General features: G+C 44.3%; 2 protein-coding genes across 11 annotated transcripts in view; one reads left to right on the plus strand and one right to left on the minus strand.

The window, feature by feature from the left end:
• Positions 1–1383: 1383 nt before the first annotated feature.
• Hnrnph1 (heterogeneous nuclear ribonucleoprotein H1) lies at positions 1384–17881 on the plus strand. 9 transcript variants are annotated; one of them, XM_063268352.1, is made up of 14 exons: positions 1384–8032; positions 9168–9304; positions 10510–10665; positions 10862–11005; positions 12495–12633; positions 13583–13761; positions 13853–13924; positions 13981–14114; positions 14230–14365; positions 15044–15103; positions 15195–15284; positions 15997–16089; positions 16496–16545; positions 17124–17317. In XM_063268352.1, exons 2-13 carry the CDS (start codon positions 9208–9210, stop codon positions 16543–16545), a joined length of 1350 nt encoding a protein of 449 aa, XP_063124422.1. In that variant the 5' UTR covers positions 1384–8032; positions 9168–9207; the 3' UTR covers positions 17124–17317. The 9 variants fall into 9 exon arrangements, with proteins under 9 accessions (XP_063124422.1, XP_038941024.1, XP_038941027.1 ...); NM_080896.2 differs by lacking the exon at positions 1384–8032 and adding an exon at positions 8605–8667 and having other exon boundaries at positions 17124–17881; XM_039085096.2 differs by lacking the exon at positions 16496–16545 and having other exon boundaries at positions 17124–17879.
• Positions 17882–20772: 2891 nt separating this feature from the next.
• Positions 20773–25841, minus strand: part of Rufy1 (RUN and FYVE domain containing 1) — a 44896-nt gene continuing 39827 nt past the window's right edge. For both annotated transcript variants that reach the window (NM_001100727.1, XM_039086301.2), the window contains exons 16-18: positions 23815–23863; positions 21784–21861; positions 20773–21428 (exon numbers count right to left, since the gene is read on the minus strand). In NM_001100727.1, coding sequence (NP_001094197.1) covers positions 21285–21428; positions 21784–21861; positions 23815–23863 — 271 coding nt within the window. In that variant the 3' untranslated portion in view covers positions 20773–21284. The remainder of the gene's footprint in view (positions 21429–21783; positions 21862–23814; positions 23864–25841) is intronic.

Consider the following 25841-nt stretch of genomic DNA (forward strand, 5'->3'; position numbering starts at 1 on the left):
TGCACACTTTATAATGTAGCCTGAGGTAATTTATTTAATGTGTATGGCATTTGCATGTGCATCATGTGCATGCAGTCCCTGTGGAGTCCAGAAAAGGACATCAGATCTCCTGTGACTAAAGTTACATGGGTTGCGAGCTTCCTTGTGGATTCTGGGAACTAAGGTCTTTTCTTTCAGCCCCTATTTAATTTTTTTTTTCTTAAAACAGGGTCACACTCAGTAGCCCTCTTATTGTTAGAATCACAACAATCCTCCTGCCCCATTCCCCCAAGTGCTGAGATTACAGGTGTGCATCACCACACGCCTGATTTATTCAGGCCTGGGGATCAGACTCTGGGCTTCTTGAGCGCCAGGTAAGTACTCTGGCAACTAAGCTATCCTCCTAGCCTGTAATAGCTCAAAGTGGGGAGGTTTGTTCCAGTCCACAGTTTCAGAGGCTTCAGCCATAGTCTCTGGGCTCTTTGGTTGCAGTGTAGCATGGTGAGAGCACATGGAGGAACAGCTGTGTTCAGAGGTTGGAAGGCAGAGAGGATGGGTCCAGCATGCCCTCAGGAACACAGGGCTAGTGACCTTCTAGGTCCTACCACCACCACCAAAGACTCCTCCATGTAGGCTTAGAGTCTTTAGCTATGTTGTGTAACTTTCCTCTGAGATTGAAACTTTAGATCTTTCAGGGAAGCTCCTTGAGCAGGAAGGGTAAACAACTCAAAATAGCTTCAGAAGTCCCTGAAACTGAGCAGATTCACTAGGCCCCTCCCTACCAGAGTAAGCAATAAAAGATGAGAGTCCCTCTCACATGAACAAAAGTTGAGTTGCGAGCTGGAGAGATGGCTCAGAGGTTAAGAGTACTGACTGCTCTTCCTGAGGTCCTGAGTTCAATACCCAGCAACCACATGGTGGCTCACAACCATCTGTAATGGGATCTGATGCCCTCTTCTGGTGTGTCTGAAGACAGCTACAGTGTACTCATGTATATAAATAAATAAATCTTTAAAAAAAAAAAAAAAGCTGAGTTGCACAGAAGGCTCTCAGAGGAGAAAGGCTTCCAAGACTCTTGAGACCAGACCAGCTGTCTGGAGGAAGCAGACACCAGCTGAGCTACCTGGAAGAAGCTGAGACATCTGAGGCACCTGGCAAAATGCAGCCTACTGAGTGGCCTGCAGGCTGTGCAGTGTGCTCCAGGTTCCCAGCTTTGTGAGCTGTCACTCTTGCTGGGATTTGGCTTTGGTGGTGAGTCATTTCTGCTCCTCAGTAACCCCTCACCCATATTCCTGTAAGAAATCACAATAAAACTCATCGGTTCCACCAAGTTGGACTTCGCCGATACCTGTACTCTGGTGTGTCAAGGGTTCCCTAGGTGGGAGGAGTGGACGTGTGTTGCATCTCCCCAGGAAACGTTTTGTTATACAACAAGCCTGAAGGCCTTTGGGGGACATTGCAGATCCAAACCATGAAAGTGCCAAATTTTGTTCTGTTGAGATGGATCATCCTGTTACTCAAAAACGTTTCAGATTTTGCAATGTTGTGGATTTCCTATTTTCCAGGTTAGACTGGGTTAAGAAGACAAAAGAAACAGGAGTAACATTCATTTTAAAAATTAGTTTAGTCCAATGCTGATCAATAAAAAAAAATTAGTTGGGGTTGGGGATTTAGCTCAGTGGTAGAACGCTTGCCTAGGAAGCACAAGGCCCTGGGTTCGGTTCCCAGCTCCGAAAAAAAGAACCAAAAAAAAAATTAGTTTAGCTAGGCAGGGGGTGTCAATACATGCCTTCAATCCCAGCACTTGGGAAGCAGGTGGATCTCTGTGAGTTTAAGGCAAGCCTGGTCTACAGAGTGAGTTCCAGGACAGCCAGGGCTACATAAAGAATCTGACTTGAAAAACCAAATAAATGAGTAAATAAACAAATAGCAAACAAACAGTAAACGTATAATAAAAATAAAAATTAGTTTAGGAGAGATGGCCGTTAAGTGCAGAGGACCTGGGTTCAATACTGAGAACCCACAGTTGTTTCACAACTTTAACCTCTGTTGCGGGGATCTGATGCCCTCTTCTGGCCCACATAGGTACTGCATGTATGTGACACCGCCTTAACACTTAGGCAAACAACAACAAAACCATACACGTTAAAAATAATAAAAATAGTGGTTGGGGATTTAGCTCAGTGGTAGAGCGTTTGCCTAGCAAGCGCAAGGCCCTGGGTTCGGTCCCCAGCTCTGGGAAAAAAAATCAACAACATTGAAAAATAATAAAAATAGAATAAACACCGGTCTCTCCTTGACTTGAAACTTACCAAGTAGGCTAGGCCGACTAGCCACAGAGATCTGCCTCACCAGCACCAGGACTGCCAGAGCATACCACCATCCCTGGCTCTTTTCATGAGTTCTGGGGACTGAACTACGACTGCTGTGCCCGAGCTTCACCACCTGAAAACAACCTGGCAATCAGAGAATGGAAGGACCTGTGAGAACTCGTGCAGGTTAAAGGGTAGAAACAGGTGTGACTACTAGGTGGCCTGGCACATGGCCAGGCCTTGTGACAGACCAGTAAAGCATGTGTGTGCATACGTGTAGATGCCGAGTGTGATTTTGTTAATGTGTGTGTTGCTCTGTATGTACCTGCATGCCAGAAGAGGGCATCAAATTCCTTGATAGATGGTCATGAGCCACTAAAGTAGTTTTGGGAATTGAACCCAGCACCTCTGAAAGAGCAGCCGGTGCTCTTAACCACTGAGCCATCTCTCCAGCGCCATGAATGTGATATTTTGTGTGTGTAGAGCGGGCGGGGGGGCACCATGTGGGTGCAGTGCCTGCAGATGTCAGAAGAGGGCATTGAATCTCCTAGAACTGAGTTACAGATGACTGTGAACTACTGTGGGTGCTGGGAATTGAACCTGGATCCTTTGCAAGAAGAGCAAGTGTTCTTAGGCCCGGAGCCATCTCCCCATCCCACAATTGATTGATGGATTGATTTTGAGACATGATTTCTTTGTTTAACACTGCTGGCTACCCTGGGACTCACTATGTAGAATGGGTTAACTTCAGATTCATAGAGATCTGCCTGCCTGTGCTTCCTGAGTGCTGAGATCGAAGGTGTTGGACACTAGGCCTAGCTCAGCCCATGTTTCTCACCTCTCTTATCAATTTGGTCCTAATTGGCTCAGTAGGCTGTGCACCAAACATTGCCTCTCATGCCCAATTCCTTCAGCCATGCCTGTCCTTTGGAGATAAAAACTGGCAAAATCCAAATGCCAGCAGCTGATCCGAGGTCCTGCTTTCTTCCCAGCCCTGATGAATTGACTGTACCCTTGTTCTATGAGCCGACATAACTGAGTGAATCTGTAAATGAGCGCAGTGTTTCTGTCAGAAAAAGAAGTGAGCAGCCTCGGAGGCAGCGTGGGGATGTTTGCATACCACTGTGAACAGACGTCACAGCCCACATTATACAGTCCCAACTGTTCCATCGCTAGGACAGCGCAGCTGACAGTGTTTGTACCTGTTATTCCAGCGCTCAGGGGTGCAGTTGGGACAAGCAGAAGTCAACAATTAGTCTTGATTTTGCGAGCTTGAGGCAGCCTGGGCTACATGAGACTGCCTGAAAGACAAAACAAATGCGGACCGGGGAATGTAGTTTAGTTGGTAGAGTAGTTTGTTGCCTGGCATCCCTGAAGCCCTGGGCTGAATCAGCAGCACTGCACAAAGCTGGCTTGGGTGTATGAATTTTATCCCCACTCTTAGGAAGCAGAGGCAGGATAGGCTGTGAAGCCCAAGGTCCTCCCTTAGCTACCTGGGAGTCATGACCAGCTTGTGTGCTACATGATCCCAGAGAGCAAATTGTTTATAATGGCTTTATGTCATGTATATTTTATCTCTTTTTAAATATTCTTTTCAAGAATATTAACCCTCCGCACATTTTAAACGCAGCTTGAGGTTTAATTACAGGGAGTGACCTTGGCTGAGGCGTTAGGGAGCCGGGATCAGTCTCCATAAGATTCAAAATCTGTTGGTGCAGCTCAGAGCACCTGCCTATGCTGGCAAGGCTCTGAGTGCCATCCCTAATACCACAAAAACGAAAAAATGTGTAACGCAAAAACCGAATATTTCGAAACAAAGACATTTTTTTCTAAGGGATACGCCGAGTGAACTGAAGAGGGCGCAAAACCGCAGACCTTGCGGGCAGCGGGCGAGGATCGTGGCGGAGCTGTGAGATGTCTTCCTTCCCATACCGATTCTCATTGACCAGTTTAAAATGGTTGCCAAGCCATCGCCTGGCATTGGGGGAGCTATCTCATTTGAAGCAAAGAGACGGCAGGGTGAGCCCCACATCTTGCTCTCCCGCTGCTCTTCCCGGGTCACTGAAGCTTTGGGGAACTGTCATCAGAGCAGACCAGCTGCCGCAGGAAGGAGAGCGCTCCAAGCGCTGACTTGCTGCTGCCCCTTTTTTTAATATTTTAGCCTTGCTGGGGATGGAATCCACGACAAGCTAGGTAAATGCTCTCCCTGAACAGAGCTGAACCCCCAGTTCTTTTTTGACTCAGTGTTCTGACAATCCTTATAACTGAATTTTAAAGCCCTATAATCAGACATCTGTGATGGGATCTGATGCCCTCTTCTGATGTGTCTGAAAACAGCTATAGTGTGCTCATATACATAAATAAATCTTAAAAAAAAAGAATATAAGCTATATCAAATCTAAGATGCCATCAATGTTAGAGCTTGATATTCGTTATATTTCACCAGGAAAGCACCTGATAACCAGACCCTGACATGCCATTGGTTTTAAGTTATATTTATGTTTTGGATAAGTTAAACTGGAAAAAAATGTGTTTTTACAATTGCTGAAAACTGTTTTCATTTCTGGACAGGAAAGGGTTTTCAGGGTTTGGCTTTGGTTTTTCACATAAACCCTTTTTAATTTTTTTTGTGTTTTAGCCCAGGCACGGTAGCACAGGACTGGCAAAGGCAGTCAAATCTGAGGCCAGTCTGGTCTGCCTAACTGAGCTCAGGCCAGCCAGAGCTACAGAGTGACTCTGTCTCACACACAACAAATTATGTATGTGTTGTGTGAATATGTGTCTCATGTGTCTCCCACAGAGGCCAGAGGAGGGAATCCCCTGGCGCTGCCCAGTGTGCATATGGGGCACTGACCTCTGGTTCTGTGGAAAAGAAGCAAATGTCTTAACCATTAGGAAATCTCTCGGGGGTTGGGGATTTAGCTCAGTGGTAGAGCGCTTGCCTAGCAAGCGCAAGGCCCTGGGTTCGGTCCCCAGCTCTGGGAAAAAAAAAAAAAAAAAAAAGAAATCTCTCCAGCCCCTTACATAAACCTTTTATAGATTATTTACAGATTGGATTGTACATCACATTTACAGATAAGAAATCCATCTAGGCTCAAAGAACAACAAAGCTACTGCTGCTTTGAGAAATGCAAGCCACACATGCATTTTACACCCTGAAGCAGAAGACAGGATTCACATTACCCTTTAGACACTTGGAGTATGTGCAGCACCATCTGACCCCTCATCTTTCTGGGGCAGAACCCACATATGACCCTCCTCCTCTGTTAGGCCAAAAGCATTAGTTTATTTAGGGTAATAAGCAATCAGAAGTGGAAGCTACACAGATAATCCCATTTCTTCCAGAATATAGCAGCAGGAGCTGGGGGGACGGCTTTGCCAGGAAAGGCACTTGCTTTCTCAGGCCTCAGAATCTGAGTTTGATCCTTCACTCTGAAGACTCTGAGCCTGGCTTATTAAATTTAATATCTGAAGTATCTTCTGCTGCCCAATCTGCTTTTCTGCGGAAGAGATCTTTATAGTATTATGTGAGCAGCACCCATGAGACAGCTGTGGTGGTCCAATCTTGTAATTCTAGCATTCTGGAGCCTGGAGGAGGAGGATGCCGCCTCTGGACACCTGGCTAGCCTGGGCTATAACCTGGGATGCAGAGACTCTGGCTCAAACAGAGAAGAAAGCACATTAAGACCAAGAGAACAGTTAAGAAAAAGCATGAAGAGAAAGCAGATCTTGGTGAGTTCAGGGCCATCCTAGTCTACATAGTAAGTTCTAGGCCAGACAGGGATATAGAGTAAGATTCTGTCTAAAAAGAAAAAAATAAAAGGAAAGAGGCACTAATTTAGTCGGAAAGGCCTCAAAACTCCTGGGACCTGACTGCTCTGCTGTGATTAAAGGTGTGTGCAACTTTTTATGTGAGAAAGCTTTGTGTTGGGCAATCTACATTAATGGCCATACCATAAAATGTATTCAGTAGTGATCAGATACAAATAGTTACCATCTTCCCAGTTTGAAATTACTAAGGATTAAAGGAAAGGGCACTGCCAGTGTTAGGGAAATTGAACTTAGGCGTGTGGAACCCTTGTATACAAGAGGATCTCCAAACTCTGCCATGATTAGAAGTTACAAAAATATTCAAGAGCCTTCTGCTGAATAATTGTCCGTCAATAAATCCTAAATTGTATGTGGCGGCATACATGCCTTAATCCCATCACTCTGGAGGTAGAGGATCAAACACTCAAGGCCAAGCTTGACTATAGAGGGAGTTAGGGACTGGCCTGGGATATTTGCAACCATGACTCAAAACAATCTACCCTAAGGAAAGCACTTTTATCTATATACATTGCATTTACCCTTACTATCGAAAAATAACCTTCCTATACAACTAGAATAGAGTTTAGAGAAACATCATAGGAAGTGGTTGTGTTGTCAGAAGAGAAACATTTTTCCCCTTTCAGGTTAGAGACCTGGAAGTCCTAAGTTGAAATGACTCTCCCATCTCACTATCTCAAGTAGTTGGGACTACAGACACACTATTGTGCAAAGCGATCAGAGATGATTAAAACAAAAAATGGTATGTGTGTGTTGTGTGGTCAAGTGGTAGGATTGATTTGCCCAAAGCCTCTCTCGAATGCATCACTCCCCCATATATGTAATCATAAACCACTGGTCTTAGGTCATCTAACAAGACTAGAGCTCTCAAATGGTGTGAATTAACTAGTGAAGAGTACATTTTTGGTAATCTATTTCATGTCTCAAGACCATGTAGGGGGTAATGTACATGCTAAGCAAGCATTCTACCACTAAGATTTCTCTCATCTTTCTTGAGACAGGCTTTCACTAAGCTTCCCTGGCCGCCTCGAACACACTCTGTTGCCCCGGCAGGTCTTGAAGTTGTAGTTCTCCTGGGCTGGGGTTGTAGTCTTGCTTTTCACCCACCTACTGGCCTGGAGACTTGGGAGTCTCACTTTTGATGAGCTAAGCTAGTGTTTTCCGTCTCCTCTAGATAGCTCCTTTGCAGGTGAGGTCATGCCCCACTATTCTCCCAGCCTGTTTCATCGGAGTTTCCCTTACACCTGAAGGTTCATGTTACACAGCTCCTGTTGCTCTCTTGCTGAAAGCTTCTGTCTACTTAACACCCTTGCGCAGACTTAAAAGGTCCAAGTTCTGCATGCTGTCTCTGCACCTTTCCTTTGATGACCACCACCCCCTTAAAAAAAACTATCCAAAGTGGATTTAGCCTCCTCAATATTGTACTTGAAAGAAAAACGTAATTTTGACCGCGACCTCTTGTGATGGCATTCAGAGGCATACCAACTGTGGTACCCACTGTGGCACCACCAAAACAATAACACTATTGTTAATTTCTACCAGGTCTGGCAGGGGTGGGTCAGTCAAATCCGGAGAGACTCCGAACATCATCCGTATTCTGCTGTGTTGCTGGAATTCTAACTTTTTACCCATTTATCTCTGTAAGTGCACACGAGATGACCCGGAGGTGTCTCCACCTGGGAGAGGTACATCGGTCGGGCGCCGCGCTCTGGGGTTGCGTCCTCCGCGCACCTGGTAGTCTCAGCCTTCACTCGCGAGGCGCAGCACACAGAGCGCTTCTCGTGCGAGGGCCCGCGGCCTTGGGAAGGCGAGGGGTTCGCAGACTGCGAGTTCGTTAGGCAAAGTGGGATACAGGACTAGCTCGGGCACTGACAGCCCATGTGGGTCGGGGACTGATCCCCTAAAGCGGGCAGGTAAGGGGACTGGTCCTAGGCACCCCACGGTGATCTGGGATTTGGGCGCAGGGGCGGGGCGGTACGGAGAGGAGGCTCGGCATAAACCGGCCTTCCAGCTCCTACGCGTTCTAGGGAGAAAGGGCATGGCTTCCTTTTCCTCCTGCTGTCTTTCAAAACTGACAGGAACGCGGAAGAAAAGCTGCGGATTAAGGGTAGAACAACCGCCCCTGTAAACCTGAACTCTGGATTATTACCCAGTCCCTGCTGGGAGCTGATTATCGCCATTCCCCTCCCCCACTCTGGCGGGTAGGTCTAGAGAACGGTTTGAAGGCAGACGCATGCGCTTTAAGTAAAACGATAAACCGCTGAGACGCCAAGCGCAATAATTGCAAAAGGGCGCAGGCGCAGGAAGAAAAAAACCCCTCGGTCAGTTTATGAAGGGGCCGGAGCCCAAACGCATGCGTGTAATAATGGGCTAGCGGGAGAGAGCGCAGGTTTTCTTAATACGCATGCGTTTAATCTTTGTGTGACGCGAGTGGGGCGGGGCCGGCCACGGGGTGCGCGTGCGCAGAGTTTGCTCGGAGGGCTTTATTTAGGCTGCGCAGGCGCTCTCCTATCATTTTTCCTCAGCCACGCCGAGGCTTTGTGTGGAGGTGAGTGGTGTTCTGTCTTCGTTTGCTACCAGAGCCCTCCACGGACGCCTATTTTGGTGACGATTGCTTGTCGCTGAACTTAGGTTAAAACCTGGGGGGCCGTGGCAAGCACAGGCTACCCCTGGAAACCGCGAGTGTCTCGCCGGCGTGGCAGCGCCGCCTAGGCCTGCAGGCCGCGCCGCTTCTATTGTGTGAGATGTCTGAGGAGGCGGAGCGGAAGCGGCGGCCGCCATTTCCTTGTCTCCACCATGGCTGTAGGCCAGGGTTTTCTTAGCCTAGACCCTCCTCAGCACTGAGCGCACAGAGTGGTGTTGGGGATCGGGTCGCTAGCCGAGGCCGGGTTGCATGCTTGAGTCTCCGGGGTCAAGGCAGCGTACCGGGCGGGGCTCCCGTAGCGGCGCCCGGTCGAACCCCGCAGGGCGCCTTGAAGTGGGAGGGCCATTTAAATGACTGTTTCTTAGACGTGTTCCTAACAACCCCACCCCCCTCCCACCCCGCAGCCCTGCAGTCTGTTTCGACGCCAGGACCAGCGAAGAGACGATGATGCTGGGAGCAGAAGGCGGAGAGGGCTTCGTGGTGAAGGTCCGGGGCTTGCCCTGGTCCTGCTCCGCGGATGAAGTGCAGCGGTTTTTTTCTGGTGAGTTGAGGCGGGAGTTGTCAGTGGGGGCCCGCGGCTGGGCCGGGCGGGGCGGGGCGGGGCGGGGCGGACCTCTGGGCGCCCCCTAGCGAGTCGCAGGCACCAGCGGTTCCCGGGCTCGCGCTCTGCCAGCCGCTGTTACGCAATGGTAATTGCGAAATGCCCCCTCCTCCCGCCCCCCTCCCCTTCTCCCATTGGGATGCTGGTGGCCCTGCAGAATCTTTTCGGTCTCTAAGCACCAATCTGTGCATTTTGGAATTGTCTCTGAAAGAATTCAGTAGGGAAAGATATGATTTCTTTCCTGGTCTTGAAAAACAAATGGAGCAGTACAGACAAGTGATAGTAATTTCCCCTTTGAAGCGCTACTGCACTTCCTTACATATATTCACTTGAAAAGAGGCATTCTGCTTTGGAAAAGTTCATTTTTCCTGATTAGGATTTGGTCCTTGAATTCATGCTCTAGGTCTAGTTAATTAAAAAACTGGATCCCTTTACAACTGAGAACCCTGAAACCCAAGAAAGTTTTGTCACTGTAGAATCTTACTTATTTTTACACTATGTGTAGGCTTTCTGAATAATTTCTATCAGAATCTTATTCCCACTGTTGTAAGAGAAGAGAGGTGTATTTCAAAAACATTGACAAGTTTCGTAAAAAGGTACCTGTAGTGTTGACCTTACTGTCTGAATTTAGCTGTGGTAACAGAAAACGACCTGTAAAACAAGACTCAAGTATACTGGAAGCAATGGCAGGGGGCAGTTGCCATCGGGTTTGACTTGAGCTGTGCAGTTTGGAGCCTTTAGTTGTTTACATTGATGCCCTTTCAGGTGAGTATTGAGCTGGAGTTTGGATTTGAGTGAGCAGTTATGTGGCTGCTGATAGAGGAGAGCTGACATGGTACCCCACCCAGAAAATGCTGTGAGGTCACCAGGCCCAGATGAGGTTATTCTGAGACATTGTGCAGAGATGGTTAGTGGATACTTAGAGGCAAGGCAGTAGCTTCATTTGAACTGTTTTTGAGTATTAAGGTACCTTGATGGATTAGGAATATATCCTATATACCAGGTAATTTGATGGTGAGTGATCAGTTTAGTCTTTAGGAGTGGGTTTTTTTTTTTTTTTTTTTAATGATGACAGGAATATGCATCTCATCTGTATCACCCAGAGGTGGTTTTAAATTCTGTATTAAGCATTGTTTTCTTTTCAGACTGCAAAATTCAAAATGGGGCTCAAGGTATTCGTTTCATCTACACCAGAGAAGGCAGACCGAGTGGCGAGGCTTTTGTTGAACTTGAATCAGAAGATGAAGTCAAATTGGCCTTGAAAAAAGACAGAGAAACTATGGGACACAGATATGTTGAAGGTTTGATTTACATTGCCCTAGTAACAGTAAATGTTTAAACACATAGAGGTCTTACCCCTTCTGAATTTTAGGTATTTGACCGCATGGAAATGGTCATCTAAGGGAGTTTATGGCAGCTCTTCCTAGTTATCTAAAACCCAGGAAATCTGGACTTTGTTCTCTAACTTAATTGACTAATTCTAAGCACCTCTTTCAGTATTCAAGTCAAACAACGTTGAAATGGATTGGGTGTTGAAGCATACTGGTCCCAATAGTCCTGACACGGCCAATGATGGCTTTGTACGGCTTAGAGGACTCCCTTTTGGATGTAGCAAGGAAGAAATTGTTCAGTTCTTCTCAGGTATGTAGTCCTGTTTGTTGCTGAGCAGTGAGGTATGGCAGCTTCTGGCGACATGATTTAGTATTAGACTTTAAAGTTGAGTAGTCTAGGTACTGAAAGTAGGTTGCTGAATATATGTTGTAAAATTCACATTTTCTTCCTGGAGACCTTCAAATAACTTAAGCCCATCTTAAAAGGTGGAAATTAGAAGTATTTCCAAAGTGTTAACTTTGCCTATATTTAGTATTGTAGTTCAGAGTAGACCTTTGAGGATTCTACTCAGCCATCTTAACTACTTCCTCATATTGCTGTTTAGCAAAGTACTGCAAGTTAAAGGTAAGCTCTTTTTAACATTAGATTAGTGTTGAGTGTAGAGTGTTAGTTTATTATGGTGTTTGTTGTAAGAACTTATTTTTGGTCATGGGACCAGACATATTTTAGATAGTGTAATTTTCTGAATGAAAATTGTTATGAAAGGAACTTGGTTTAGCTAGTTTATTAGAGGTTAAAGTCAATTGTCGCAAGTGTAGGCTGTATGCTTGTAGTCTTTATGAAAACAGTATAGAAAGTTTTTGAAGTTGTTCTGGGCCTAAAGTATTTGAATGTTTTTATGTTGAAGAGCTGATAGGATTGCATGCTTAGCAGAATGTTAAATCTTATATGTTTTAAGTACTATTAATATTCTTGATGACATAAACAGAATTAGAAATCTTTATGGTTTTTAGCATAGTATGTATTAGAACTTTGACTATAGAACTATATATATGTATCAATTTGTAATATTTTGTAGTATCAAATCAAGTCTGTTTTGTTTTATCTAAATTGGTGAGAATTGAATGCTAATCTGTCAACGTTAAATATGAACATAATTTCATATCTTCTAGGAAAGTGCTTTAAGGCCTTTTTGTAAGCTTGGGAATGTATCCACGGGAAGGATTTTTCATAGACGGAATTTCCAGAAGTGAATCATACTACTGTTAGAACATAAGAGTGCATGATTGCTTTGTAGATAGTTATTGTTGAAAGTTTAGTTTGTATGTTTGTCAATTATGATTCTTAAGTAATGTTTTCAATTTTTATATAAATGTTTAAATGTATAATTTTAAAATTGAAGTTCCAATAACTTGAATTGAAATATGTAATGAGGTTAAAAGATACCTTATTTTACTTAGCACTGTTATTGTAATGCTTAAAAAATTTCAAGCTGTATAATTCTATTAAGTTGCATAGATGTTTTTAATTGTTGAATTCTTAATGCACCCTCTGGAGTATAAAGCTTTTTTTCCCTTTACTGTATATACTGTGCCTTGGGTGTGTTAAGAATTGAGTTATACTTTGTAATAGTGGAACTTCTTTTTATTGCAATGCATATTTTAAGAATACTTGTTGAAAGCATACCATTCACCTAAAGTTAAAATTCTGGTTTATTTAAAGCTATAAGAAGAATCATTTCTGGGCTTGTGATGTTAATATTGCCCCCCTACTGGGGTTATTTGTCCTTGGGTTGAAGGGTTGGAAATCGTGCCAAATGGGATAACATTGCCGGTGGACTTCCAGGGGAGGAGTACGGGGGAGGCCTTCGTGCAGTTTGCTTCACAGGAAATAGCTGAAAAGGCTCTAAAGAAACACAAGGAAAGAATAGGGCACAGGTGGGGATGGATGGTTGGTTGGATATGTCACTTTTCTTATGGTAAACAATTAAATCCATATTCTCTCTGCTTAGAAGGAGGAAATAACCCATTTCCTATTCCCAGTTAATTGATAACCTGCTATACTTCTAAATTTTCCTAGTTAATATATTGCATTCAAATTAAATTTTAGGTTTTAAGATTACCCCTAGTTTATTTGGTCTATCTTTACAATTTTGTAGGACTCTTAGCTTATTAACCCCAATCAATAGAGTTGAGAGACTATGGCTTTAAAAAATTACTACAAACCTGTCTTTAGCTGTAATAACACCCACATAGGCAATTAATATTACCATAAGAAAATGTGATACTTTCTGATCTTGTTTTTAAAGTTGAAATGCAACAAACTTTTTCTTGCTGTATAAATATTCTGCATATGTATTAATAAGCATAGCTTTCAAGAAATTGTCACAAAGGGTTTTATTCTCTTTGCTTGTGACTATTTTTCATTGAAGCATGCGCTTTTTTTTACCTATGCTGATTCCTACTAAAAGCATAGGCTGGGTATTGGCGAAAGGAAGTGTGTAGTGTGGGCTAGACTGTTGGTGGAGGCTGGCTTTTTAGCCCACTTGCTACACATACTGCCAAAGAAGTTGAAATATGAAAGTTGAGTGGAATTATTCCCTCCTAAACCATTTACTTAACAATACTCCTCTCTGCCTCTAAGGTTGGGCTCTGCCTCAGAGGAGTTTGTTTTCTTTTTCTTTTTTTTTTTCCTATAAAGTTTAAATAGTCTTTTGAGTGAATTTCTGGTCATTGCCTATGCAAATGTAAGAAATCTGGCTTTAAATATTAGTCAGTTTCATGGCTATGACTAAATTGTTTTTCTTGTATAACTAAGTAATTGTATGACATGAACTAATGTTTTCTCTCCCCTCCCCATTCCCCTTCCTTTTGGACAATGCTTTAGGTATATTGAAATATTTAAGAGCAGTCGAGCTGAAGTTAGAACTCATTATGATCCACCACGAAAACTTATGGCCATGCAGCGGCCAGGTCCCTATGACAGACCTGGGGCTGGCAGAGGGTATAACAGCATTGGCAGAGGAGCTGGCTTTGAGAGGATGAGGCGTGGTGCTTATGGTGGAGGTGTGTAGTGCTGTTGATATGTTGAACCAGTTTCTTTTGTGTAGGGTTTTTGTTTGTTTTTTCTTGACTATTGGTACTTTTCATCTTTCAGGCTATGGAGGCTATGATGATTATAATGGCTATAATGATGGCTATGGATTTGGTTCGGATAGATTTGGAAGAGGTAAGGTAAGAATTGAATTTCTCAATTGAAGGATACTTACACACTTGTCCATCTAGACCTCAATTATTGTTTTTCAGGAATGTCTGACCACAGATATGGGGATGGTGGCTCCACTTTCCAGAGTACAACAGGACACTGTGTACACATGCGGGGATTACCATACAGAGCTACTGAGAATGACATTTATAATGTAAGTGTTCAAATAAACTCACTTGATAATTCAGTACAGCAGTAAAAAATGGGTGATCATCATACTTTTAGATTTTTAAAAAGTTAACTAATTTGGAATAACTTGTACTTTTTAGTTTTTTTCACCACTCAACCCTGTGAGAGTACATATTGAGATTGGACCTGATGGCAGAGTAACTGGTGAAGCAGATGTTGAGTTTGCAACCCATGAAGATGCTGTTGCAGCTATGTCAAAAGATAAAGCAAATATGCGTAAGTGTAATTAAAAACTCAGGCAGTTGAGTGACAGTGTTTAGAGTAGAATTGAGAATTCTTACCTTACCTCTTCTAAATCTATCCAAACCAAATCCATAGCCATCATTATAGCCATTATAAGGGGATATATAGGAAGATTTGATCTCTAGTGGGGTAGGGATAGCTTGGCTGTACTGAAGATATATATGTTTTTAAACCTAATTTGGGATTTGTTATGAAGATAAAATCTTGAAGTTTGTCTTTAGTTGATATGATAGTTCAAAGATAAATGTTTTAAAAGCTAGTTAGGACTGGAGAGATGGCTCTGTGTCTAAGAGCACTGACTGCTCTTCCAGAGGTCCTGAGTTCCAATCCCAGTGACCACATGGTGGCTCACAACCATCGGTAATGGGATCTGATACCCTCTTCTCTACAGTGTAGTCATATAATAAATGAATAAATCTTTTTTAAAAAAGCTAGTTCTTGGGGTTGGGGATTTAGCTCAGTGGTAGAGCGCTTGCCTAGCAAACGCAAGGCCCTGGGTTCAGTCCCTAGCTCCGAAAAAAAGCTAGTTCTTACTAACATGGGAATTTTCTTTTTGCCAAAACATTTGTGATTCACAAATTACTTTTAAGTTGCTTGACTTGTTTTCTTTTACCAACAAACATTTTTAAACTTTCTTTTTTCTCATTTCAGAACACAGATATGTAGAACTCTTCTTGAATTCTACAGCAGGAGCAAGCGGTGGTGCTTACGGTAGCCAAATGCTAGGAGGCATGGGTTTGTGTAAATATCACTTTAGTGTCTTTTTTTAAGCTAACCTTGTATGCCTTTTCTCTCATTTCAGAACACAGATATGTAGAACTCTTCTTGAATTCTACAGCAGGAGCAAGCGGTGGTGCTTATGGTAGCCAAATGATGGGAGGCATGGGCTTGTGTAAATATCGTTAGTTTTTTTAAAAACCAAAACGTTTATATCTGTATAAGTAGATAATAAGCTAAGTTTTAATACATATTTAATTAGTTTAGCATAAGAGTTTGTTAGAATAATAATTACATAAGTTACAATAATCTTAAAGTTAGGAAACAAATGTAGGCAGATAGATTGTTTGAACAAATATTTTAATTGATGTATTTCTAAAATCTTGTAAGAACTGCTTAGGTAGATTACTCAAAGTAGATATGAGTACTTCTCTTTGGGGGAGGGGACTATTGAATATTACATTATCTGTCAATAAAGTTTAAGTCTAAAATACTTAGTAAAAAATATAGGATTAAATTTTTAATTAGGCATAATTAATTAGGTGTTAACTGATAGCCTGTATAATGACATCTAAATATATATTGAGCTAAGGAGGAGAACCCTATTAAACTAAAGTTTGATAAGATGGTCACAAAATGCCTCTATTTAGGGAGTCATGTGTATTTAGTCCTTAACCCTTTGGTTTATAAAACATTTGACTAGCTTATATGATTATAAAGGTTAATCTGGTTATAGACAATTGGAATTTTGTCATAGATAGTAGGCAGATGGAGACAGTGATATAAGAACAAGACTGGAAAATTGTAGACATAGAATTACAAGCCCGGTACCACCAGGTACCACATTGGATGAGGGACAAAACTCTAATGTTCTTTTAACTTAACAGCAAACCAGTCCAGTTACGGTGGCCCAGCCAGCCAGCAGCTGAGTGGTGGTTATGGAGGTGGCTATGGTGGCCAGAGCAGCATGAGCGGATATGGTGAGTGTTTTTTTCATATACTTAGAGTATGTTTTAGGTAGGTTTCTTTAGTTGGGGGTGATATGCAGGCTCCTTTTAAAAAGTGGGGTATTAAATGTATTTTTTCATTATGATTCTTAATAGCTTAATTTACAGAAATAGTCATTGGGGAGGATATATGTTCTAATCATAATTTTGAACACTATCAAACTAAAACATCTGTGTATTAAAACATTAATTTGCTTTTCTGTTGTAGCATTAAATTAATTTTCGACAGAGTGATTCTTATGTTTAGAATGGTGGTTGGGTTCAAGACAGTATTTTACTAGGGATGGTATGTGGTTTTTTTTGTTTTGTTTTTTTTTCAATTGGTCTAAAGAATGGTAATTTTGGTATTATAGTCTTACCCTACAAAATCCTTTTGCAGACCAAGTTTTACAGGAAAACTCCAGTGATTTTCAATCAAACATTGCATAGGTAAATATTTTCTCAAAAAATATAATTTAAATTCCCAATAGCACAGACTGATAATGTTGTGATAACACTTTCTATAGCAGTCAGTGACTCTGACTTAACTCCATGGAGGCTGCCATTTTGGGCACAGTAAGTTGCCTTTAGTCCAACTTTTAAGTTCTTTTACTTTTGCTCACCATGAGTAGGCAAAACAAAAGACTTCCCCTGTGCTCCCTATTCATACACATCATTCAGTGGACATACAATACATGTTTATGGTACAATTTTTTAAAATGCTTTTGGGTAGCTTTAAAAACAAAGTAATTTTGCAATTTTTGAAAAACACTAGTTTTCCTTTAAACTTAAATTTCCACGTTGATCCTGAAGAAATGGTAGCACAAGAGTCTGACAAGTTGGTACTGGAGAAAAGGGTTTAATTGAGATTTGTTTGGAGTCGGGATTCCCTTTTCCCAGACAGCGTCTCACCACTTGGACAACAACCATTTGCACTCGTATACCTTTTAAATTTTTTCTTGGAATGCTATTTTATTTTACTGATCATTTAGCACTATTCCTGACTTGTCAAACGGATCTCTTTACAGGTAGCCAAGGAGCAGTGAACAGCAGCTACTACAGTAGCGGAAGCCGTGCATCTATGGGCGTGAATGGAATGGGAGGGATGTCTAGCATGTCTAGTATGAGTGGTGGATGGGGAATGTAATTGATTTTGATCACTGACTCTTGGTCAAAAAGAAATTTTTTTAAAACCCTTCAGTTTAACAGTTTTTGCAATCCAGCCTTGTGGTTTTAATGCCTGCTCTCTTAAGTGAACTTTGGCATCGATCGCTCAAAGAAGGTTCAATGTTGAACATAGCAGTCACCTAGGATGATAGGGCAAAGTTGAGTAACTTTAACTGTTAAACTTAATTCCTAGCTTTTCTCTAGTTATGTAGGATGTACGTAAGCAGTAAGTGTATTTAGGTTAAAGCAGTTGAATTATGTTAAATGTTGCTCTTATACATACATACATTGAACACTGTTGATGCATGTTGAAAAGACATGCTTTTTTTGTAAAACTATAGGAGCTGCGTCTACAATTAAAAGTGAAACATTTGGCATGTTTGTTAATTCTAAATTCATTTGATAACCTGTAAGGCACGTGAGTTTAAAGCTCTTTTCTTTTTTTAAGTTAATGGAGAAATTCTGAGACGCAATACCATTACTTTTTAGGATTTTTGGTCTTGGTGTTTGTACGAAATTCTGAGGCCTTGATTTAAGTCTTTCATTGTATTGTGATTTACTTTTAGGTGTATTGCGCTAAGTGAACCTTGTCAAATAAATCTTCCTTTTAAAAGCTACACTTTGTCTGTGCTTTAGTGTCCTGTGGACTTGGTGTTCTGTTTCTGCCAGAGGTACAGGTCCACCTTTCTTGTTATGACAAACAGGCTGGCTAGCTGAGGCTGCTGGTCTTCAGACTTCCAATGTGAGCATCTACAGGCAAACGTGTCTGTGGGGCCCTTGCAGAAGGGTGGTTTTGGCCTGGCTGCTCATCTGAATGCTCTGTAACATACTCTACTTGTATACGAGGCTCACACCTGCCTATACTCAACACTGGCTCTCCAGCATGGCTAAAACAAATACCAGAGTCAAGGTGCGAGGCAGCAAGCTGTACCTGTGATATTTATAGATGTTTTCTTAGGCTGGGGTTTTTCTTCATTGTTTCCATATATACCCCGTGTCTCAAGTCAGCTTCCTGAGTGCTAGTTAAATGTGCTGTGTACACTCATCTATTGTATGTCACCCCACCCCCCACCCCCACTATCCCCAGGCCTTAACACCTGGCTTCAGGTTCTACACCCTTAGACCTCATGCTTTTGGAATTTGCAAGGTTTGTTCTGAAAGTCACATTCTCTTAGAAATAGGCCATTACTCTTAAACCATCTGACTTGGAGCACTAGGAAAAAGTTGTGTGGTACTTCAGGAGGCAGGCTGAGTTCCAGGCCTGAGTTCTAGGACAGCCAGATAAACCCTGTCATTCCCCACCCCCATCCTGGAAAAAAAATAACTTGGAGACAATCTCACTGTGTAGCCTTGGCTTGTAGAAGAACCAATTCCCGCAGCTGTCCTCTGACCTCCATATGCCAGAAGGTATACCCACATACATAACAAAAATAAACCTTAAAACTCAGTGCTGGTTTTAGTGGCACATGACTTTAAATCCAAGCACTAGTAAGGCAGAGCAGAGGCAGGCAAATCTCTGACCAAAAAATGCCATGGCTTCTGCACATAATGTAATAAACCTGTCTATTGGGCTACATTCTATTTCAGCTTGAGCAGCATCACTGGAGCACCTGTGCCTTTGCTGGAAGGTACAAGCTAGACCAGACAGTTGAATTCGGTATAAAATTCTGCCTTGACCAGGCAGCTAACATTGGTGACTTGGAACTTGGATCCTTTGTGAAAAAGTAATTGTTACTTGGTGTGGAGTTGAAGCTGAGGAAAAGAAGGGAGAAATTTGAACAGCATGTATGTGCTAGGTGTTGGTGGGGTTTGATGTGCTTTTACTGGAGGATCAGTGGCATGGAAATGGGGGCGGGGGGGCTTACCCTGCTTTTTATTTTTGTACACAGATGGAAAGGTGTGATAACAAGTTAAATGACTAATGCTCCCAGTTATTTACAATTTGTGAACTTTGTGGGAAAATTGGGTTTTGTTTGAGGTTAGAAAATGGGCTCAGGTAGAGGAGTGAATTCCACTGTATCTTCTCACTGGGTTTAATGGCTTGGGAGCTACTCAAGCCTGTTTTTAAAGCCTGGATGTGCAGTTTTTGCTATAGAACTTTGGGTAAATGGGGGTTAGAGAAGAGACAGAGGCCTAATACATCCTGTTTCTCATTTACAAAACATGGAAAGTCTGGAGACTAAAGTGCTGGTACCAGTTCTGACTGAAATGGGAAGCAGGAGATACAGGCTTGGATTGATTTTGGCTGAGTCTGGACAATAATCAGGTCAGGTTCAGCAGTGAAGGTGTCATTTGTGAACAAAGGGTCAGGTATAGACTGACTGCCATGTGCAGCTAGATATTTTTTCCAAGTGGAGAGGTTTAATGACAAGACAAGGGGGAGAGGGACAAGAGAGAGATAAGGAAGAGTAGAAGAGTAGAGGTCGGCCATGAGTACATGGAGAGAAGCGGGGAGGGGAATGGGGAGAGAAGGGACAAAGGGGGAAGAGCAAGAGAGAGCAAGAGAGTAGATGTTTCAATACTTAGAGTCAAGCCAGCAAGATGGCTCATTGAGTAAAGGTGTTTACTGCCAAGCCTAATGACTGAGTTTGATCCCTGGACTCCACGTGGTAGAGGGAACTTCTAGTAAGCTCCTATCTGACCTGTACCCTGGCACTTGCCTACTTCTGCCTAAAGAAGTCTGAGAACACTGACCTTGGGAGGGGTATGTGAACTTGCACTGGGTGGTACCATAAGGAAGATAGACAGTCTACATGACCACAGATGTCTGCTAGCACTACAAGTCTCATGTAGCTACATGGTCCTGATGGATGGCTCAGCTTTGCCATGGTAGAGATGGCTCAGAGGTTAAGAGCACTGACTGCTCTTCCAGAGGTCCTGAGTTCAATTCCCAGCAACCACATGGTGGCTCACAACCATCTGTAATGAGATCTGATGTGTGTCTTATGGTGTGTCTGAAGAGCGGGACATTGTACTTACATACATAAAATAAATAAATTGAAAAAAAAGTACTCAGCCAGTTTTCAGTAAGTTACTTGAGGTAACCCAACATGTATAAAATAGGTTTTGTGTGTTTTGTTGGACATGGTGGCACATGCTTAGAATGCTAGTACTTGGGAGGTAGAGGCAAGGGAATACCTTCAAGGTTCAAGTCTTGGCTACATTTGAATTTGAGACCAGACCAGGCTATTTGAGACTTAGTCTCAAAAAAAAAAAAAAAAACCTGTTAGCCATCTGCCTTTTACAGGCTCAGTGTTTTGAGGACTTTCAAGGCAGGCTGAGGCTGTACAGTGGTCGTTATTGGCTCATTTGTACTTGACTGCAATGCAGATGTAACTCCACTTTGAGTCAGGCATTTGTGTAAGTAACTCAGTTGGACTTTGGTGACAGGCTTGAGGTCCTTTACCCTGGCTTTGGTTCACCTGGATAGAGCAGCCTGAGTCAAAGCAACACAGCTGAAGAGCTCAAACCCAGCAGGCCCTCCTCCCCAGGCAAGCTGGAGGCCAGCACTTTGTACAAGAGTGAAAAATAAAGGACTTTATTGCAGGGCTAACAGTAGGAGTTGCCAGGGGCATGATGGCCAATGCTGGGTGCTGAAGCGGACAAGGCACGCTGACAGACCCACACGGTTCAAAGCACAGCAGAAATCAAGGTTTCTGTGGGACGCGGGTAGGAAAGAGGATTCTGTACTAGCAAACTGCTGCAAAACAGGTCAATCCTCCGAAGAGTGAAAGTGGCATAGCAAAATTGTGAGTTTGCACCTGTCCCAAAGCCAGGACATAACCGAGGACACGAAGTATCTACAGGAGCCGGCTCCACATAAGCCATGGAAAGTGCTCAGCCGCCACTGGGCGCTCTCTTCAGAGGCTGACGGCCTGGTGAAGGCTTCATTCTTTCCTTTGATTCTCTTGGGTCCCTGCAGGTCTCTGGAGATCCCAAGTTTGGCACTGTACCTGAGGCTCCCTCCACTCTTGAGGATGGAGGTCAACAGGCTAAGGTCCCTGCTGGCAGGGCTGATGGCTTCAGGAGGCTGTGGAAGAGCAGCGCTGCAGTAGCAGGGTATGGCAGCTGTCACACACACGCACTGGCTTAGGGTAGGAGGGCAGAGCCAGCTCGTTGCTAGAGCAGGTGTTGCAGAAAATGTGGCCACAGTTCCGGCAGTGGTGCTAGAAGTCGGGACAAAGGCAGTTAAGACTACTGGGGAAGTGGGACCCCACACCTATCATGTAAGGCATGGCTTCTCTAAATGGCTATGTCCTAGACCCATGTGCTTTTAGGCAGCCTCTAACTGATCAGGTGGTTTGCCTGTTAGTCAACCAATTGGTCCTGCTGCATATAGAGGACTGCCAGTGTCATACACACTTGCAGCAGCTCTACACAGAACTACACATGGCTCTACACATGGCTGCCCCACCCATGCCAGTCATTAGAGAACGTGGGGCTAGGGGCTCAGCCGATCAATGGGCAGAGCTGTAGTGAAAAGAGGCTTTTCCAGGCAACCAAGGAGTGGCTCCTACATACCTTCCTCCGGGAAATGGAGAAGTCCTTCTCACACTGCTTACAATGTGTTGCCTCATCATCTTTCAACCATGTGTGGCCCTGAGGAAGAAAGAGCACCTGAGAACTGTACCTCCTGGCAGTCCCTGGCAGTCCCTGGCTGGCTGCACCTACTATCTTGTGACTGCCTGCCGCATTTTCTCACCAGGCCTTGCTGCTTCACTAGATGATGACGTCTGTTCTCTCAAGTGGCTGCAGTGGACTTCGCATGTCCATATAAAGTGCCTGCTTACAGCATCCTGGCCGCTATCAAGGCTGATTCAGCAAAGATGCTATCCTGTCCTTTTGTTTGTTTTGAGACAGGGCTTCTCTCTGTAGACTTGGCTGTCCTGAAATTCACTCTACAGACTAGGCTGGCCTTGAACACAGAGATCTGACTGCCTCTGGTTCCCAAGTGCTGGGATTAAAAGTGTGGACCACCACCACCTGACTTCCCTGTTCTATTAAGTTCCCTGTAGCTGAGGTCACCACAGTCAAACTCCAGTGCCTGTAACCCCCATGTCTGGCCTGAGCCATGATCCCATGACTAGCTAAATTGGCTGGAGGGAAGGCTGACCAGATCTGAGCATGGACTTCTGCAGAGACAACATGCAGGGGAGGGAAGTTTTCAGCCCAGTGAAGCTCCTCTGGACACCCGGCCCTGGGTCCTCAAGAGGCCTCGGGGAACAGCTTAGCTACTTTACATAAATGAAAACGGAGGCTCTGGAAGAGGATGTCTTGCAAATTTTTACAAGGGAAAACTAAAGTGTATTCTCCCTTAGGAATTCTGCAGAAGTGTGAAGGGCCCATGACACCCTTTACCAGAGGAGCAGGCTGCTGGGGCTACCTAAGGTACTCCCCCTTACTCTTGAAAATCCCTCTGGAGCTGTCGGCTGCCACTGTCACGCACACACTGCATAGCAAGACAGAGACAGCAGCCCCCAACAATTACAATCAAGGAGCTTCCTTCAGGGCTGGAGAGATGGCTCAGCGGTTAAGAGCACTGACTACTCTTCCAGAGGTCCTGAGTTCAATTCCCAGCAACCACATGGTGGCTCACAACCATCTGTAAAGGGATCTGATGTCCTCTTCTGGTGTATCTGAAGACAGCTACAGTGTACTCATATATAATAAATGAATAAATCTTTAAAAAAAAAAAAAGGAGCTTCCTTCAAGAGCAGGAGCAGCCAGGAATCCCTACTCCTGCTGGGCTCCCTTTGAAGGAGCCCCTCTGCTCTGCTGTGGCAACTGGATGAGGAGGCCCTCTCTACCTGGCACCTCGTGGACATGCAGAGCAGAGACCCTGCTGTCTGCTAACTTCTCAAGCACACAAGGTCAGAGAGCCAACGGGCATAGCGTCTACCAAGAGCTTGGGCTTAGGGCTAGGGTCTTAGAACAGCAGCCACCAGCAGCTCCTGCCTGTCCACCTGCAGCGCTGACGTCTCAGAATGCCTGCTCACTGTGCTGTCACCACTGTGTGTGTGTTGGGGGGGCACTCTGAGTAGTCTTTATTGTTCAATGAGACAGTCTCATTGTGTAAGCCTAGCTAGGCCAGCCTTCAACTCCGTGACTGGTGGCCTTTGCCTCCTGAATGTTGGGTTTGCAGCACTGCAGCACGCTGGGCTGTGACTCTGTTGGTAGAAGTCATTTTATCTAATACCTCCATTCTATCCATACCTCCATTCTATCTATACCTCCATTCTATCCATCCCTCCATTCTATCCATCCCTCCATTCTATCCATCCCTCCATTCTACCCATCCCTCCATTCTATCCATCCCTCCATTCTATCCGTCCCTCCATTCTATCCGTCCCTCCATTCTACCCATCCCTCCATTCTCTCCATCCCTCCATTCTATCCATCCCTCCATTCTCTCCATCCCTCCATTCTCTCCATCCCTCCATTCTCTCCATCCCTCCATTCTCTCCATCCCTCCATTCTATCCATCCCTCCATTCTCTCCATCCCTCCATTCTCTCCATCCCTCCATTCTATCCATCCCTCCATTCTATCATACCTTCAGAGCCTTGTTTACTTCCTTGATGTCCTCCATCTTCAGTTTGGACCTGCAGAAACAGAGACAATGTTTCAGCAGTGAACGATGAAGACACAGCTAATGTACTGACTGGGGTGGGGGTGGGGACGGGTGCTGGTACGGACGGACCCTGGAGTGGAAGGATGAAACAGGGTGCTTTTAAAATGCTCCCCATTTCTGTGACTCTCCAGCCTTTAATGGATGAACAGCTCCTTCACACAGAAGAGAGGCTTGCACAAGCTTTAGGTTGGTAGAACTACGTCAGCAAAAATGAAACACTGTGCTGGCGATCTGAGGGGAACCTTCTGGATTTTTTTTGGTGTGTACGTGTGGGATGTGTATGTGTGGTGTGTAAGTATGGCATGTGTATAGTGTGTGTGCATGTGTGGCGTGTGCATATGTGGTGTGTGTGGTGTATGCGTGTGTGGTATATATGGTGTGTATATGTGTGTGCGGTGTGTGTGTATGTGTGATGTGTGTATGGTATGTGCATGCGTGGTGTGTGTATGTACGGTGTGTGCATGTGTGGCGTGTGCATGTGTGGTGTGTGTGTGTGTGTGTGTGTGTGTGTGTGTGGGGTGTTCTCACATGCTTGTTCGCACATGTCAGATGGGAACAGATGCACGATATTGGGTGTTCTCCTTGATCACTTTTCCACTTTACCTCACCAGAGCTTGCTGACATGGCTAGTTTAGCTAGTCACTTGCCCTGGGGGATAGCCTGCCTACCTGAGTGTTGGGATTACAGGCAGATTACCTACCCACTGGCTGTTAGTGTAGCTGCTGGGATCCAAGCTCCAGTCCTCGTGCTTGAAGAGCGAATACGTGCTCTATCCAATGAACTATCTTCCCAATCCCATGTGTAGTTTAGACTGGCCTCAACTTTGTGATCCTCCTGCCTCCACCTCTTTAGCGTTTCCAATTGGCACAGGCCTTTTGGGCCCCTGCCCCAGGCTCGGAAGTGCAGGTTGGTGCAGGTAGACCATGACTGTAGCACAGAGTCTACAGCCCTTACTTTTATTTTTGTGTTTTATTTATTTACTTTTTTGAGACAGGGTCTCAGGTTCCAGGCTTCCCTGGAGGCCAATATGTATACCAGAGTAGCCTCAAACTCAGAGATCCATCAGTCTCTGCCTCCCAAAATGCTGGGACTAACAGTGTCCTCCACTATGCCTGGCAATTAACCCCAAGTAATTGGAGACAAGTTAAAATTCACTCTGTAGACCAGGCTGGCCTTGAACTCAGAGGTCCACCTGCCTGTATGCTAGGATTAAAGGTGTGTGCCACCATAGCTAGCCTTGGGCTTTCTTCAAAAGCTGATTATTCTTAAATACCTTAGATTGCTAGGTAGATTTCTGAGATAGGCTGAATTAAGCCAGAGCTTAAACATAGCATCAAAACATCCTAAAAACCGCCAGGACCTTTGTTATTGACTAGCAGGTACCCCTTTTCCTGTCCAGCTGCAGAAAAAGGCCAGCAGACTGACTGAACAAGAGGCTGACCTGGCATGGCCCTGCAGGAAGGGGAGATAGGGCGAAGTAGCTACTTGGGCAGTCCTATCTGGGTTGCATGTACACCTAACTCTGGACAGCCACAACAGCATGGCTTAGAGGGACACAGTGACTGAGCATCTCCAGGTAGGATTCCAAAGCTAGATCACGTGGCAGCACTGAGACAGCCCCAAAGTCAGAAGCCCACATCTTTGAGGACCCTAGGTATAACTCTGCTTTGTGCCCATCCATTGTGGGGACAGGCAAAAGGAAGCCCCAGGTATAAACACAAGTAGCCCCCTCCAGCCAGCTCCACATCTGCTCCTGGTGAGTGCTCCTGGGCTGCAAGGAGTTCACCTGAGCTTGGCATGGGGACAGACACTTGGCCTTGTGTTTATTCAGGGAGAGTAGGGTGGGAGTAGGGAAAAGAGCAGAACATGGCAAGTACCAGGTCTAGAGAAAGCAGTGTGGTGTGTGTAGAGAAAAGCTCAGGGTAGGGTGTGGTCCATCAGTAGCCCAG

The sequence above is a fragment of the Rattus norvegicus genome, chromosome 10 (assembly GCF_036323735.1).
Source record: "Rattus norvegicus strain BN/NHsdMcwi chromosome 10, GRCr8, whole genome shotgun sequence".
Lineage (NCBI taxonomy): Eukaryota > Metazoa > Chordata > Mammalia > Rodentia > Muridae > Rattus > Rattus norvegicus.